The sequence below is a fragment of the Schistocerca cancellata genome, chromosome 8, assembly GCF_023864275.1.
Source record: "Schistocerca cancellata isolate TAMUIC-IGC-003103 chromosome 8, iqSchCanc2.1, whole genome shotgun sequence".
Taxonomy (NCBI): domain Eukaryota; kingdom Metazoa; phylum Arthropoda; class Insecta; order Orthoptera; family Acrididae; genus Schistocerca; species Schistocerca cancellata.
In genome coordinates, this window is record NC_064633.1 from 479,695,604 (window position 1) to 479,713,696 (window position 18,093).

At 41.1% G+C, this 18,093-nt stretch overlaps 1 protein-coding gene across 1 annotated transcript in view; it reads right to left on the reverse strand.

Moving 5' to 3' along the window:
• The window catches only part of LOC126094926 (juvenile hormone esterase-like), a 54,211-nt gene extending 38,627 nt beyond the window's left edge, over positions 1-15,584 (reverse strand). The window contains exons 1-3 of the mRNA XM_049909572.1: positions 15,498-15,584; positions 12,010-12,144; positions 7,033-7,297 (exon numbers count right to left, since the gene is read on the reverse strand). Coding sequence (XP_049765529.1) covers positions 7,033-7,297; positions 12,010-12,144; positions 15,498-15,584 — 487 coding nt within the window. The remainder of the gene's footprint in view (positions 1-7,032; positions 7,298-12,009; positions 12,145-15,497) is intronic.
• Between the last annotated feature and the right edge of the window lie 2,509 nt (positions 15,585-18,093).

Below are 18,093 nucleotides of genomic sequence, written 5' to 3' on the forward strand. Positions count from 1 at the left end.
CGGTTGGAAGTTTTCAGTTCTTCTGGACGTTGTCGCTTCCGAGAGTTGTTCTGCTTAGGAGAAGCGTTGAGTCGTTTTCTTTGGCGAACTAGTGTAAAATCGCCCTCTCCGTCGGTGGGCTGCATGGTCCAAACTTCTTCAGAGGAGACTCCCTCCATTTCGTCGTCGTCGTCGTCGTCTGGTGGAGAAATTTGTTCCACGTCGTCTACTTGGTCTTCATGCTGTGAAGGAGGAACTGTACTAGTTCGGTTGTCGTATACTTGCTGACTTTGCAGAATCATGTGTTGTATTTCACGTCTCAGTTCCCGTTGTTGCCGATCGTTCTGTGTTAGCTGAAGTCTCTCGTCAGAGGGGTTTGACGTATGTTGTCCTCCGCTCTGCATTCGCGTATCGCTCGTCGTGATCCCGTCCTCATTATGTTGCCTGTCAGAATCCGTTGTCGTTGCAGGGGTCGTCGTCGTTGTATCCGTCCTGTTGGGAGCGGCCGCCGGGACGGCCGGCGAGGCAGGCCCCACCGACCGGCCAGCGGCCGGCCCCGGCGCGACCGAGCCGGCTGACTCGGACGCGCGCGTTCCGTTGTCCGCACTCATCGGCATCGCGCGCTCAACTGATGGTGACGCGAGGCTGGACGCGCGCGTAGTTTATGTATCAGCCGATAGAGGACAATATTGGACAGGGGGACTGTGATTTTAGTTCCGATTGTGTCCACTAGAGTGCACTAAAGTAATAGAATGTTTTCCATAAACTGTTCTAGTATTTTCATAATGTGTTTATGTCTTTTTGTGTATGAAAAAATGTTATAAATGTGTTTTAGCAGTATGAATGATGCGTGAGTGTGGTTTAAGGTTACTATGAAGATAATTGTTTAACGAGTTATGTAGTAGGATTTAGTGTGGGAACTTTTCGAAGAAGTATGGGTATGGACAAAGGGATTTTTGAAGAATAGATTTGTAAAGTAAGTTTATGGTAAAGGGAAAGTTAATTCAGGTATAAATAACAATAGTAAATAACTTTATGCATAAGCAAAACTTCAGCATATTAGATAATACGTCGGTAAAAAGTGCACTCGTTAGGTTTACTATGTTGCGATTGGTTATTGATGAAAAGCGCGGATTGACGCGGGAGAATGTTGTTTTGCTATTGGCTGTTGAGTTATCTGACCAATGATAAAGCAATATTCTTCACGCACCTTTCTCTGCTGGTAGAGAAGACTTAAAGTATTCTAGAGAGGAGTCGGAGCCTAGCCATGAAACAGTTCGGACGTGTATACTAGTAGTTCCGATTGAAATGATAAGTTGCCGGATCTAGCAGTGTATCATACATCAATAGTGTGGTAAAGTGACGGCATAATTATTCCGATGGGCGTGTAGAAATTTCGGAATTTTTAAGTGAATTTTGTGACGAGAAAATACATATATTCCGCGTGGCGTATTGAGCAGGTCGGTGGCTAAAAAAAAGCGTGACTGCATTTGGTACCGACAAACTTAATATTTGACAGGCATTCTCAATCAAAAACAATAAGTATTTTTGCAGCTATTACGTTTTTGGGAAAGGTAACACAATAAACTTGCTAAGGTGAATGAAAGGGATTGTGAGTGACTGTGTTAAGACCAGCACGGACTTGGCAGTGATACTTGTTCACCTAAGTTTCAGAATATATTAATTGAGGACAAAATTTCCAACCTTTCATTTCGTGTGAAAACTTTCTCCCGAAACGTAGATTAGTGACTTTAATTGCAGCCAGTTTCACGTAGAAGTACAGTAGGTTTCGCTCGGCTTCCCTACTGATGATATGCTGAGACAATGTTCACAGCTAGGTGCAGGTTCGTCGTAAAGGGACAGAAAGAACCGCGCCGCTGCACCGCCTTTGCACATCATTGTGCAAAGCTAAATATTCGACTTTCCTGGGACCTCATGCTGTAAAGCCAGATATTCGAACATCAAGAGACACACTTATTCGAAGGTGTTCATGAAGTATCTGGATCACTGACTCCAATCCAGAACTGCAGTTGCGAAGGTGTATTCAGCTCCGAATAATAACCTGTACTTCGCCTCAGATGCCTACGACTATCCTGGAGCATGAAGAACCGTGTTTAAATTATGAAGACAAGGAAGAGATTGAAGAAATGTATGATGAGATAAGAAATTATTTAGAGAGTGAAGGGAGACGAAATTTAGTAATCATCGGGGACTGGAATTCGATAGTAGGAAAAGGAAGAGAAGGAACAGTAGTAGATGAGTATGGAATGGGGATAAGGAATGAAAGAGGAAGCCGCCTGGTAGAATTTTGCACAGAGCATAACTTAATCATAGCTAACACCTGGTTTAAGAATCATGAAAGAAGGTTGTGTATGTGGAAGAGGCCTGGACACACTGGAAGGTTTCAAATAGATTATATAATGGTAAGAAAGAGATTTCGGAACCAGGTTTTAAATTGTAACACATTTCCAGGGGAAGATGTGGTTTCTGACCACAATTTATTGATTGCGAACTGTAGATTAAAACTGAAGAAACTGCAAAAAGGTGGCAATTTAAGGAGATGGGACCTGGATAAACTGAAAGAACCAGAGGTTGTAGAGAGTTTCAGAGAGAGCATTAGGGAACGACTGCTAACAACGGGGGAAAGAAATACAGTAGAAGAAGAATGGGTAGTTTTGAGAGACGAAATAGTGAAGGCAGCAGAGGATCAAGTAGGTAACAAGACGAGGACTCGTAGAAATCCTTTTGTAACAAAAGAGATACTCAATTTAATTGATGAAAGGAGAAAATATAAGAATGCAGTAAATGAAGCAGGGAAAAAGGAATACAAACGTCTCATAAATGAGATCGTCACGAAGCGCAAAATGGCTAAGCAGGGACGTGTAAAGGGCAAATGTAAGGATGTATATCACTAGGCTTAAGTTCGATACTGTCTACAGGAAAATTGAAGACACCTTTGAAGAAAAGAGAACCACTTGCATGAACATCAAGAGCTCAGATGGAAATCCAGTTCTAAGCAAAGAAGGAAAGGCAGAAAGGTGGAAGGAGTATGTGCGATGTACTTGAGGGCAATAATATGGAAATGGAAGAGGAAGTAAGTGAAGATGAAATGGGAGATACGGCATTGCGTGAAGAATTTGACAGAGCACTGGAAGACGTAAAACGAAACAAAGACCCAGGAGCAGACAACACTCCTTTACAACTACTGGTAGCCTTGGTTGATCCAGCCCTGATAGAAATCTATCATCTGATGAGCAAGATGTATGAGACAGGCGAAATACCCTCAGACTTCAAGAACAATGTAATAATTCAAATCCCAAAGAAAGCAGGTGATGACACGTGTGAAAATTACCGAACTATCGGTTTCATAAGTCATGGCTGCAAAATACTGATACCAATTCTTTACAGACGAATAGAGAAACTAGTAGAAGCCGATCTTGTGGAAGATCAGTTTGGACTCCGTGGAAATGTTGAAACCCGTGAAGCAATAGTGACCCTACGAGTTAGAAGATAGATTAAGAAATGGCAAACCTACGTTTGTAGCATTTGTAAAGTTACAGAAAGCTTTTGACAATGTTGACTGGAATAATCTCCTTCAAATTCTGACGGTGTCAGGGGTCAAAAACAGGGAGCTAAAGGCTATTTACAATTTGTACAGAAACTATATGGCAGTTATAAGAGTCAAGGAGCATGAAAGAGAAGCAGTCGTTGGAATGGGAGTGAGACAGGGTTGTAACCTATCCCCAACGTTATTCAATCTAAAAATAGAGCAAGAAGTAAACGAAACCAAAGAAAAAAATTGGAGTCGGCATTAAAATTCATGGAGAAGAAATAAAAACTTTGAGGTTTGCCAATGACATTGTAATTCTGTAAGAGACAGCGAAGAAGCTGGAAGAGCAGTTGAACGGAATGGGCAGTGTTTAGAAAGGAGACTATATGATGAAAATCAACAAAAGGAAAACGAGGATAACCGAATGTAGTCTAATTAAATCGGTTGATGCTGAGGGAATTAGTTTAGGAAATGAGACACTTAAAGTAGTAGAAGAGTTTTGCTATTTGGGGAGCAAAATAGCTGATGATGGTCGAAGTAGGGAGGATATAAAATATAGACTGGCAATGGCAAGAAAAGCGTTTCTGAAGAAGAGAAATTTGTTTACTTCGACTATAAATTTAAGTTCAGGAAGTCTTTTCTCGAAGTATTTGTATGGAGTGTAGCTATGTATCGATGTGAAATGTGGGCAATAAATGGTTTAGATAAGAAGAGAGTAGATGCTTTCAAAATGTGCTGCTAAAGAAGAATGCTGAAAATTAGATGGGTAGATCACGAGGGTAATGAGGAGGTACTGAATAGAAGAGGAATTTGTGGCACAACTTGACTAGAAGAAGGGATCGATTGGTAGGACATGTTGTGAGGTATTAAGGGATCACCACTTTAGTATTGGAGAGCAGCCAGGAGGGAAAAAATCGTAGAGGCAGACCAAGAGATGAATACACTAAGCTGATTGAGAAGGATGTAGGATGCAGTAGTTACTTGGAAATGTGAAAGCTTGGACAGGATAGAGCAACATAGAGAGCTGCATCAAACCAATCTCTGAACTTACACCACAACAACAGCAACAAGTTATGAAAAGTCAATAAGTATATCTCCGTTTTTTGTGTATGAGAGTTTCATTATTCAATTGATAAGAAGCTCTATGACGTCTAGGACTTGTCTGACAACGTGATAGAAAACGAAATTCAAGTCGATATGGAAAACTTGAGATCAAGTAAGAAAGAAGGGATAGCTAACATTCTATCGAGATTTCTAAATTCTTTGGGTGAAGTGACAGCCAAAGGACTATTCAAGTTAGTGTGTAGAATCGATAAGACTGGCGACGTACCACCAGACTTTCGGAAAACTGTCGTCCACACAATTCCGAAGATAGTAAGGGCAGGTAGGTGCGTAAACTGACGCACAATCAGTTTAATAACACTTTCACCCAAGCTGCTGACAAGAATAAAATACAGAAGAAAGGAAAACATTACTGAGGTTCCGTTAGGTAACAATCAGGGTTGCTTTAAGAAATTTAAAGGCGCCAGACAGGTAGTTCTCATGTTGCGCTTGATAATAGAAGCAAGGTTGAAGAAAATCATTACATGCTCATAGGATTCGTCGACTTCGAAGAGCGTTCAAAAGTGAAAAATGGTGCAAGACATTCGAAAATCTAAGAAAAATAGGAGTAAGCTCTAAGCAAAGACGGGTACAATATGTGCTAGAACCAAGAGGGAGCAATAAGATTGGAAGTCCAGAACAAAGGCCTCGGATTAAAATAGTTTAAAAGAGAGATGTAGTCTTTTGCCCCTACCGTTCAATTTGTACACCGAGGAAGCGATGATGGAAATTTAAGAGAGGTTCAAGAGTGGGATTAAAATTAAAAGTGAAAGAATATCAGTGATAAGATTCCCTAATAATATGGCTTTCCCCGTTGAGTGTGGAGTATCACAGTAATCTGTTGAATGGCATGGACAATATAATGAGCACAGAATATGAATTGAGATCAAATCAAAGGTAACGGGATGTAGCAGAAATGAGAATAACGTTTAACTTAACGTGTAAGTTGAACACAAAGTAAACGAAGTTGAGGACTTCTGGTACCTAGTCAGCCAAATAACCCATGATGGACGAACCAAGGAGGATATAAAAATCAGACTAGCATAGAAAAAGAGAGCATTCCTGGCCAAGAGAAGTCTACTGGTACCAAAAATAAGTATTAATTTTGAGGAAGAAATTTCTGTGAATGTACTTTTGGCTGATAGTATTGTGGTGGGCTGGTAAGATAAGCAGTATGGAGGTTTTCCTCAGAATCGGCGAAGAAAGGAACATAGGGAAAACATGGACAAGAAGAACGGGCAGCAAAATAGGATATGATACTAGAGGGAGCTGTGGAGAGTAAAAACTGTAGGGTAAGACAGAGATCTGAATACATCCACCTAATAATTGACGACGCAGTGTGCAAGAGCTACTCGCAGATGAAGAGGTTGACGCAGGAGAGAAATTGGTGGCGGGCGGCATCAGACCAGTCAAAAGACTAATTGATGGCTCGCAAAAATGTAATATTAATAGGTTCAGTAAGGCGACTTGATGTGGGGATGTGATGAACTGTAAAAAAGGAGCTATTACGTTTGGACTTGCTCATGAACACAACACGAAGTTGGCTGATTTGTTGGTGGAACGACGCGTGATTTCTCTACGGATTCACTAAATTTCTTATAACTTAAAGAAATACAGCAACCAGCCAAGACACTTTTCGGGTTATTACACATCTGTAACTGGTGTAACATCTTTATACATTAGCAGTCACATTAATGGCACCCCTGTCCGATGCCTGAACCTTTTGTACCGCAGATCACTGCACATGAACAGTTTACAAACAGAGCCTTTTTGAAAATAGTTCCGTTCTTGAAAGGAAACAAATCATCATGCCCTTTAGGACGTCAGACAAATCTCTCCCTTTCTGCGCTACCCCCAGGCCTTTACTGTTCTCTGCGACCCCCTCCCTCCACCCCCCACCACCCCGACACGCTTTGTATACCCTTCACTATGAGTGCTGTCACCTGAGGTGTGTCAGTGGTTGTTGCACGTTGATGTCTAAAATAGGCGGTGATCACATTAATGTGGGTGGACCGTCTATAATATTGCCTAGATCACGTACGATGTAAAATATTCAAGTGTGATGACTAGTTCTGGTTGACTAAGCAAACATCTTCAGACCTGAAAACAAACAATTTTATCATGAGTGCTATAAATCTGATTTATTTCCTCAATTTCAAAAATTTTTGTAAGGTCAAGGTTGAGCTGTTAAAACTAAACTTCAGGCAATTTTCTCTTGTTTACTTGTTCTCAGATCTAAATATGGTTGCTTAGTTAACTGAAACTATTTACCACATTTTAATGTACAGGACCTAAATAATTATTAAGAAATTATTATTTTTTAATTTTAAGAGATCATTTTTTTTTTGTTTTTGTGAGGTTTGGGATTGAGAATGGGGGCGATGCCGTGATTAGGTACTCACCCTGAGGACCCAGGCGGTAGTTGAAAGTCACTAGGAGGACACCGTTCTCCACGAAATAGTCTGGTGCCTTTCCGTTGGACGTGCCAGCAGTGAAGCCTCCGCCGTAGATGTAGAACATTACAGGCAGTGGAGAGACGTCGTCCGTCTGGGGTACGAAAACGTTGATGTGGAGGCAGTCCTCAGAGCCCTGGCCAGACTGTGAGCAGCTGGGGCCGAAGGTGAGGGCGTCCCTGACTCCAGTCCAGTTGGTTGCCGGCAGCGGAGCCTGCACACACCGGCGGTTTGCAGCAAACGGGGGTGACGGGGGCGTGTTACACAAATAGCTAAACATAGTCGCGTGACTACTTGCAGTTTAAGAAACATTTTAACACTGATAGCTGCCCTCTGCAAGCTACATACAGCTTTTTTTTTTATTTCCACAAAATAGGGCATTTCAGTAGAAAGACCCATACGCGTGACTGTCTCTTGGGGAAACTCAGGAAAACTGTGTAGTCTAAGGTATTCCTATTTTTAAGGCGAGGAGCGATAGACGGTACGCATAGAAATCATTAATTATAATCTGCAACTATAGAAGGATGATTACCTAAGGATCGACTTGAGTGGATAAAGTGGCCCTTAATTTGAAACTCGGAAATAAGGAATTAAAACCTATTTTAACAGAGAACTAAATGTCTTTTATTGTAAAACATTATTCGAATTAAATTATTCACATTTTTCACAAATAACAGTCAAATTATACTCCTCCTGTACAGAGTTCGTGGGCCCAGAGTGAGCACAATTAGCAGTAAATCCACTGCTCTTCTGGTCTTGAATTTGAAAATATTTCATCACGGCATTGTCTGAATTCATCATTGTCATCAAAAAGAGCTCTTTTAGGTTTGGGATTCGGGACGTCCGCATTTTCTGTTTACTGCCTTTCCTTCCTTCGCCTGCTTTCGGTTTTTCCTTTTTCCTGCCTTTCCATATTTCCCGCTTCTGGGTACTCTTTATAAGAAGTTACTGTGACGCCGCCGAGTCCTTCTTTCGGCCGCTGCTTTTGCTTTTTGCTCCCACACAAAGTGGCCAGTAGCCGCCGCCCGGATGGCCGATTTGCAGCAGTAACGCCATTGTACAAAAGATGTAGACCTTCTAATAGCATGACCGAACTTTCAATAACTAGAGAAGGATTACGTAGTCAACGTATGACACGTAACAAGACGAAAACAATATTCCCCCTCCATAATAGATAAATTAACTGACCACTTACCCTTATATCAGGATAACTGAAATCCACGGAAATTATTGCAATTCTGAGGAGCAGCACAGAAGACACGTTATACTTCACTGGGTGACTTGTCGCTACAGGTAGAAAACACTGAAGTATTTCCCGCGCCGTGCCAGCAACTTATAGCCTCCAGGACCTCAATGGTACCTTTGCACGTCATGGGCACTTTGCCCGGCTCTTCCACAAGCGTCTGACTGAGTTATTATCGTTGTTGTGACTGAATGAATCGGGGAATCATTGTGTAATGAACGATTTCTCTACATTACTCTTTATTTTTCCTCATTGACTGTTGCAATGAGTTCTGGCAGACTGCCATCGTCATAAACTGTCGTAAAAACGACGAAAACATTTTTAAAAAACGTTATATTCATTTCATTACGCCACTTACGGTTTAGAGAAAAAAAACTGAAAAGTGAAACAAAATTTATCGATACAAATACAGAGGCCTAAGTGCACATCACCTCTTCCTCTGGTATGTTAATCAGTACTGTCTGCATTTCTAAACCACTCGAATAAATTCCTGTTTCTTATTAAGATAAATTTGAACTCGAAAACCCGTATGCTGACTTGCACATTTTCTTGATCTGGCGATATTTTTGTACCAACTGAAGGCAATTTGATCTGGCGATATTTTTGTAATAACTGAAGGCAGTGCTTTTTCGGGTGCCGAAATACGATTTAAATTTCTTTATTTTTATTTCTTTTTTCGTTTCGTTTCACACTCATTTACGTGTGACTTCGATATGTTTTAACTGCCATTTGTGGAATTATTATTTTTCATTTTGTGCTGCAGTGTGCTTCGTATGACATGAAACTTCCTGGCAGATTAAAACTGTGTGCCGGACCGAGACTCGATCTCGGGACCTTTGCCTTTCGCGGGCAAGTGCTCTACCAACTGAGCTACCCACGCACGACTCATGCCCTGTCTTCACAGCTTTACTACTGCCAGTACCTCGTCTCCTACCTTCCAAACTTTACAGAAGCTCTCCTGCAAAACTTGCAGAAGTAGCACTCCTGAAAGAAAGGATATTGCGGAGATATGGCTTAGCCACAGCCTGGGGTATGTTTCCAGAATGACATTTTCACTCTGCAGCGGAGTATGACATGATGGTACTTTTGAGCAAAATATTTATATGACCATAAAACTGTACATCTGTGTTAAAAATTGAAGTAGTTATAATTTACGTAATAGTCAGCTTTGTAACACATCGATAGGCCGCTATCTGAGGTGGTTCGAAACAGTCTGGGTACTGCAGTGTTGTCGGGAATAAACACAGCAAAGCTCAGGAATCGTAACCGTGTAATGAATGTCTTGTTAGTTGTACACGAAACATGGAATGAAAAGGGGACAGTCACTTTAGTATGTTCTATCATAAACATATCTTTTTTTAATTATTACGTGAAATTCTATGAACAAACTGTGAAATCAAGCACGGTTCACCGTGGGGCAATGAACTATGGTGTTCGAGCGTTTACTTATTATTTGCCCTCTTATTATAAGCGTCCGCTGAATTAACGTAAGAAGAGCCACGTACGGCACTCAAGATGTTCTAAGAATGTTTTATTTTCTCCGTATGAATTGTCCTGCGGTGCAACGAAGTATGAATCGGACTCATGTAGGCGTTTTACATGTTGGTTCCTATTACAAACCAGAACAGGTTTTCAAGTTAACTATTTATCATGGTGTCTATTACGCGCTGTTTACAAATTATCTACTGGCAGCTAAACTCATTTTTGGTATAAAAAAAAACACATGCCACTTGCAAAATAAACGCCTTCTTATGTGAAGTGTTTTCGTTTTCGAATGATACACAGTCAGCAAACTGAGTAATTGAAGTTTAACGGTGCCAATGAGCTTTAGGTGGTATTTGTAAACAGTTTTTAATCGCACCGAACACATTAGTTCCTCACCGTAAAGAGTGAGATCTGTAACCTACCCCAAATTTGGAAACATTATTTCCGCGTCTTCAAATTACAACTTTGAAGAAGATAGCTACGTGTACAGTACACAGTGAAAAGGTATCCACTGGATGCCGTTGGCTTAGTTAGGACAATGCCACAGCGACTACGACTGTTACGTGACATACATTGAAAACCATGGGTACTAAAAGATGTTCTCGCGACAATGGTTATAAGATGAATTTTATCCGTTATGGATGTAGAACACGGTGAGTGCGATGAATAATAGTTTTCAGAAATAACCGCGACCAGTCGCCTTTTGAGGTATTCAGTTTTCATTTCACTGTGACTGGTAGGCCAGCGGCCTTGTAGCAGTGGTAACATCGCTTCCTGTCAGATAACCAAGCTAAGCCCTATGCTGTCGAGCTTGGCTAGCATTTGGATGAGTAGCCGTCCGGGTCTGCAGAGCTCTACTGGCAAGCAGGCTGCACTCGGCCCTTGTGAAGCCAACTGAGGAGCCACTTTATTGAGAAGTAGCTCCTACCGTCTCGAAAGGTAACAAGGGCCGGGAGAGCGATAAAAATTTAACCAACGCAATAGGCGACTGGTTGCAGTTATTTTTTAAAACCTCACTTATAACATGATTGTCTCTTCTCTCTCCCTCTCTCTCCCTAACTTAATTTGTTAGGATACAAATTTCTTTCACGCATTGTCCTTTTTCCGCAATTGTATGACTTCCCATTTTTATATCATAATTCACGTGTAGTTTGTTCTACGACCCTTTAAAACACTTGAAACAAATTCTCAGCCGTAGAAACTACGCATGTAATAAAACTATTTTTGACACTAACGGTAAATAAGAGAAATGATTACATTTAGTGTCATACTCTCTTTCGTACGCCATTTACTTCCTGAAAATTTCTTGTAGTATTAGCATAACATTCAGCTTCTTGATATCTCTGTCTTCCCTTATATGTATGTGTATACTCTCCCATGCTTCAGTGTGAGTGTATATTGAAACATGTCAAGCGTCTATAGTATCTACTCGATGATTAGTAGAATAAGCAGGGAATACTGAATCAGCCATAGAGCGCATTAGGAGCTTCTTGTATGTATTACAGTACTTGTGAATCAGGATTCGTCATCATTATGACAGTTATATGTCATTTTGACCTGTTTTGTATTATCTGAATGACTCTTTCAACGAAATATTTACGTATTCATGGTAATTTTCAGGTAGAAATTTTATGAGTTACCTTTTTCATCGTTGGAGCTAACGAAAGGAAGAAGGAATCTCCTGTGGACGGTCTTAATTCCAACTGAACATTTTTAGCAGTAGGAGATATGTTTATACGTTTTAATTTAAATTCCTGAGTAGGGGAGAATCTTTGTACAACCGTTGCATGTGACCAAATACCGTATTTAATCATTCACTTCATAATCATTTGCTGCAAGTCCCACTGAAGAAACTGAGCGGTTCTAGGCGCTTCAGTCTGGAACCGCGCGACTGCTACGGTCGCAGGTTCGAATCCTGCCTCGGGCATGGATGTGTGTGATGTCCTTAGGTTAGTTAGGTTTAAGTAGTTCTAAGTTCTAGGGGACTGATGACCTCAGAAGTTACGTCCCATAGTGCTCAGAGCCATTTGAACCATTTGAACCCACAGAAGAAAGTGCATCAAAAATTAGAGATTTCGAGTAATATATAAGTGGCCAAAGGATAAATAATCTGGTAAGCACTGAAACACGATAAAAGTAATTAAGCGCTATGGATCTATCCACTGATGTCCGCTACAAGACCGAACCGCGGCACTCACCTTGAAGCGGAGGTCCCCAGTCGGCGGTGTGGCGTATGGGATGCCGAGGAATCGCTTGTAGGGCGTCCCGTTGAGCGAGGTCAGTACCTCACCCCGCACGACTCCATTCTCAGTTGTAGCGACCGCATACTCTAACTGTAACAAGAGTTACAATCAGCACCTTGGAACTAAAATGTACGAAGAGTAAAACAGTGGGGGCTATTCAAAAATCTGGAAGAATTATGGTGATCACACTACTCGACGCTTACGTGGTAAACCAAACAGGAAAATAATGAAACAGGCCCCAAAACCAGACTGTAATTGACAGCAAACTCTTTCAGAAGCATGAAGAAGAACCTAAGATGGCAGAGAGCAGCTTCATCTACACCTCCAACGTGAATACAGCATCACTACACTGAAATGGTACTGCATACACAGTAGAACTGCGGCACTGAGAAGAAGATGTATTATGGAAATACACTTCCGCTACAGATTAGGTATATCACAACATAAATAAATGAGTACCAATGGAGCTTCTAAACAACGTAGCATGGAACACATGTCTTACATTCTGCCTATCTTGTTTTTTACGTGTTCATTTTTCTGTAGAACAATGAATCTTGTATATTTCCATGTTCGTTTTGTTCGTAAGACTCAAATTCTAGAGTTGACTGGAGCTGTATGTTTACGGCAAGAGATTGGATCCTCCACTAAATACACTTGCAATACGAACCAGAAGATGTAAAAAAAAACCAACATCCCAGACTTTTCTCGTACTCCATCTACACTGAAGCGCAAAAGAAACTGGTATAGGCATGCGTATTCTAATACAGAGATATGTAAACATGCAGAAGATGGCGCAGCGGTCGGCAATGGTTAATGACAACTAGTATCTGGCGCAGTTGTTTGATCGGCTGTTGCTGCTACAATCGCTGGTTGTCAAGATTTAAGTGTGTTTGAACGTCGTGTTATAGTCGTCGTACAAGTGATGGGGCACAGCATCTCCGAGGTAGCGATAAGGGGGGATTTTCTCATACGACCATTTCACGAGTGTACCGTGAATATCACGAATCCGGTAAAACATCCAATCTCCAATATTGCTGCGGCCGGGAAAAGATCCTCCAATAACGGGACCAACGACGACTGAAGAAAACCGTTCAACAGAAGTGTAACCCTTCCGCAAATTGCTGCAGATTTCAATGCTGGGACATCACCAAGTGTCAGCGTACGAACCATTCAACGAAATGTCATCCATATAGGCTTTCGGAGCCGAAGGCCCACTCGTGTATCTTGATGACTGCACGACACAAAGTTTTACGCCTGGCCCAGACCTGTCAACACCACATTAGACTGTTGATGACTGGAAACATGTTGCCTGGTCGGACAAGTCTCGTTTCAAATTGTATCCGGGGGATGGACGTGTACGGGTATGGAGACAACCTCATGAATCCATGTACCCTGCATGTCAGTAGGGGACTGTTCAAGCTGGTGAAGGCTCTGCAATGGTGTGGGACCCTGATACACCTAGATACGACTCTGACACAGGTAACACGTAAGAAGTATCCTGTCTGATCACCTGCATCCAATCATGTCCATTGCGCATTCCGACGTACTTGGGCAATTCCTGCAGGACAATGCAACACTGCACACATCTAGAATTGCTACAGAGTGGCTCCAGAAACTTTCTTCTGAGTTTAAGCACTTCCGATGGCCACGCAACTCCCCCGACATAAACATTATTATGTATATCTGGGATGTCTTGCAACGTACTTTTCAGAAGAGGCAGGGAGGTGTACCACTCCCTTTGGCTCTTCAGTGTATAAATATATAAAGAGGAAACGTTGCTACCGAAGATCTCGATAAATTTTGACCGATTTGCTACAAATTTTTACACAACACTTTACTGAGCGTTCGGAACGACATAGGCTATACATTTTTGTAATATATACATATGTATGTAATAATAATGGAAGCACAGTTACCAGAATCCACGTAAAGCTCTTGACCGATTTATTTCAAATTTTTACCCGATACCCTAATGAACGCTCGGACGGACATATGCTATACTTTTAATATATGTAATGTAGACCTGTACATGTAATATATAAACGAAAAGCAGTTACAACAAACCTAGAAAAGTTCTTGACCGATTTATTTCAATTTTATACGCGATACTCTATCACTCGGACGGACATAGGCAGAGACTCTATATATTTTTGTAACAAATTACATTTATAAGTGTATGTACAATATATAAAGGGAAAACATTGTTACCAATAATCTCAAAAAGATCTACTGAACATTCAGATGGAAATGGACACAGAGAGTGGCGAGGAAGAGAGGCGGGGCTAGAGGTTATGGGGAAGGTGGGGGGATGGGAGGGAGGCAGGAGGAGATGTACGGAGCTACTGAACGTTCAGACGGAAAAGGATGAATACATGGAGTGTGGGAGGGTGGTAAGATGGGGAGTAGGGATTTAGAGGAGGAAAGAAAAGGTAGGCAGAGTGAGGGGGGGGGGGGGGCAAGAAATTAAGGACGTATATGCAATTCTCATACATTTTTTACCAATTACGAAGCATTACCGGGTTCGCTAGTAGCAAATAATTTTTAAGATATTTATTGTGACAGGCTCAGTTACAATTTGTTATGGACGATAATTACTTTCGATCAGTTAATGACCATCTTCACTTCTGATTGAACTAATACAAACTAGTTACCATGTGTGACAAATTGTAACTGTGACAGAACCAATAAATTTTGAAAATTATGTAGCTGCAGCATGTCTCAAGACAATATGTAATCTATTATCAATAAATTATGTGTAAGCAGCTTAAGTTAGTTGGTTATAAAATACATTTATTAAATAACTAAGGCTGTTACTAACTGCACTAAACATACAGAAATGTTACTATTCATCCCTAGGAGTCACAACAATAGTAGCCTTCGGTAGTCTTTTGATTATTTACACTGAAAATATATGTTTCAAAAAATCATATAAAAAGCAAATTGGTGGACGACTACTCATGTTACGCTAATATTATTGAGAGTGAAAAGAAGTTTTTATTCAGATTTGTTTTGTGTTATGGGGTGGGAATGTGTACTAACAACATTTCATTGTTTCGACTCGTCTGTAATCATCAGAACAAGTACTTTGTTAAAAAAGTAACACGGCGCCTAGTCACCTAACGTCCATTTGTGTCACTTAATGTCTGATGATGCCTCACAAGAATCGAAACTGGTAAACTGTTCGAACTGTTCGAACAAGACAGTTGGGAACAAAAAAGTATTCTTCAAAATATATCGCGTACTTCAATTTGACTAGTCAAATTTCTTTGACTCTAAATAGATCCCTTTGCGACAAAGGAGCACTATACCAAAGGTATGTGGATGTTGGCTGCATGAAAACAGATGTAGATATAAATATTTAATTAGAAAAAGCTACCAAAAACAGAGAGCAGGTCCCAGACAGGCTAATGTACAGAGTGAAGAGAACGCACTGCGGCCTGTACCTGCCGAGTCTGGGGCCGGATCACTGAGGCCGAAACGGCACTCGCACACAGGATGACGGCCAGCACTAGCAGCGAGGTTGGACGCATCTTCACCACTGAGCCAGGACGGGGCGCTGCTGCCTGTATATATACGTAAATGAAACATGCACAGTGTCTGATTAGAGGCAGACAAATTGCGACATCACATGAATGACCATAGCGTGTCCGTCATCTTGATAAAGATCCCGCATATGTGTGTTTCTGAGTATATGATTTCCAGTGAAACTGATAATTCTGAAAATAAAAAACAGCCTCTGTTGCAAGTGCTTTATTAAAAACGACGCTTTTCGCGTGGTTAGTGAATCTCCAGATTATCTGTAATTAATAATAACGATCTTGTTACAAAACAGTTTATTTCCGAACCTGTCGGGCACCTATCAATAAGATAGATAAGCTAGAAGTGAGAGAAGTAAAGTGATTCGCTTGTCTTGAACAGCGGATACCGCATTAGTCATATTTAAGATCATTGCGTAGGCTTCCGCGGCCAGAGTCAGTCGACATAAAAGTTTTCTGGGTTTGGTAGTGCGTCATAACGTAAAAACTACTGCTGCTATAGAAAAACCCAGAAGAAGGCCGCTGCAATCGTGGCCGAAACGTTGGTTTTTCTATAGCAACAGTAGTTTTTACATTATGACGTGGTACCAAACCCAGAAAACTTTTATGTCGATATTTAAGATCGTTGATATGATGGCAAAGATATTAACATAGGAAAGTCTGAAATGACAAGTGAAAATCTCTGTTAAAAGCGTAGAATTACAGAGAGTTCAGGATTACGACCGACAAAAATACATCCACAAACCATGGTAATATGTGGTGCGAAAATAGATTAGTGGTAAACAAACACCACTCTAAACAATGCATACGCTGATACGAGTGGGCAGCACAGTAGATTGACGTGAGAACGAAACTCGTTGTTAGTGAAGCGCCGAGTGGCGGCGCTGAAAGTAAAAAGGGACTGAAATAAAGTAAATTATGAAGAGAGTGTCGCGTCATCTGGTTCCTATTAAAATTACGATAGAAACCACTTCTGCCTTATCCGAAACGAGTAATTAAAAAAAAAGCTTTAACAAAAGAAGGACTCTGGATATTAGCTACCAAAAAGTGTTGATTATGACGTGCACACTATTTTTTTCGTTTTTCGCACGTTTAGGTACACTTTCCGCCATATTTAAATTTTTCAGCTTTCCTAATTTTTCATATACCTCGTGTCAACTCATGAGGTGTACCTTCAGTCTTCAAGTGCTTTGTCATTTCGATTTTTATTCCCAAATTTCCAGTCTTCGTATTCTTGTGTAAGTTTTATTTTCCTGTACTCGATTCAATCTCAGTTTTGTTCGTGTGAAGTCGACATGTACATCTGAACTATTGTTGCCGGTGTTCGCTTGCTCTCAGTGCTGATGAGAAAATTCCTATCACTGAAAAGTTCACAGCAACAAATTCTCCACCCTACATTCCCGTCCTAACGAAACCTACTCCCCTTATACCATTTTCTGCTGCTGTTGATATCACTTTACAAACATGTGACCAGCAGTCCTTGTCTTATTTCTACTTCACTTCACTGACCCCCCCCCCCCCCACTATATCTAGATTGAGCCTTAGGATTTCCCTTTTCAGATTTTCTAGCTTCCCTATCGCGATCAATCTTCTGATATTGCACGCCCCAACTAGTAGAACGTTATCTTTATATCCGTTGTTTAATCTTTTTCTCATTGTGACCTCCCCATTGGCAGTCCCCTCCGCAGATCCTAATGGTGGACCAGTCCGGAATATTTTAGCGGTGGAGAGATCATTATGACACTTTTTCAATTACGGGCCACATGGCCTGTGGAGACACATTGTATTTAATGCAGTGATTTCCATTGCTTTCTAGATCCTCATGCCGTTGCTCTCTGTTGATTCTTCCGCCTTTCAGAGGCAGTTTCTCAAAGACAAGAGACTGCTCTGAACCACTGTTCATTCTTCCGACCTCTTTGACAAAGCCGTTGGCAGAACGAGGGCGACTTATCCCAACAGTCGTCGCCGCTATTGCTGATAGTTTTTATTCAAAATTTAAGGAATAGCGGGCTTTGAACCAGGGACCAATGACGTTTTGAATATTACTCGAAGAAGCTAGCCACAGACCACGGGCGCTAATTTCACTGACTGACATATATAAGAAATACAAGATAAATAAGAATAAACATAGCGGTCATGCCCTACAGCCCAAGTTGTATGACTTCTTTACGACAGTTAATGTGAGTTGTATTTCGTTTGAATATGTAGCGTATTTGGTAGTAGATTCAATGCAAATTACTTTGTAGTCACAAGGTCTGATCTTTCGTTCTGTGAGCAAGTGTAAGCCATCTAGTAAATAATGCGATTTAGTGACACTGCAGATAATCTATACGATAATGACCTTCACAGCTATTCCCCTAGAGCTAAGAGGTTTATAACCTTTACCTTTGTAACTCCTTCCCCCCTCCCCTGCCTTATTTACAGTGATCAACCAGAACATTCTGAACGCCTACCTAATAGCCGGTATGATCAAATTTGGTCCGGATAACATCGTGACACGTCG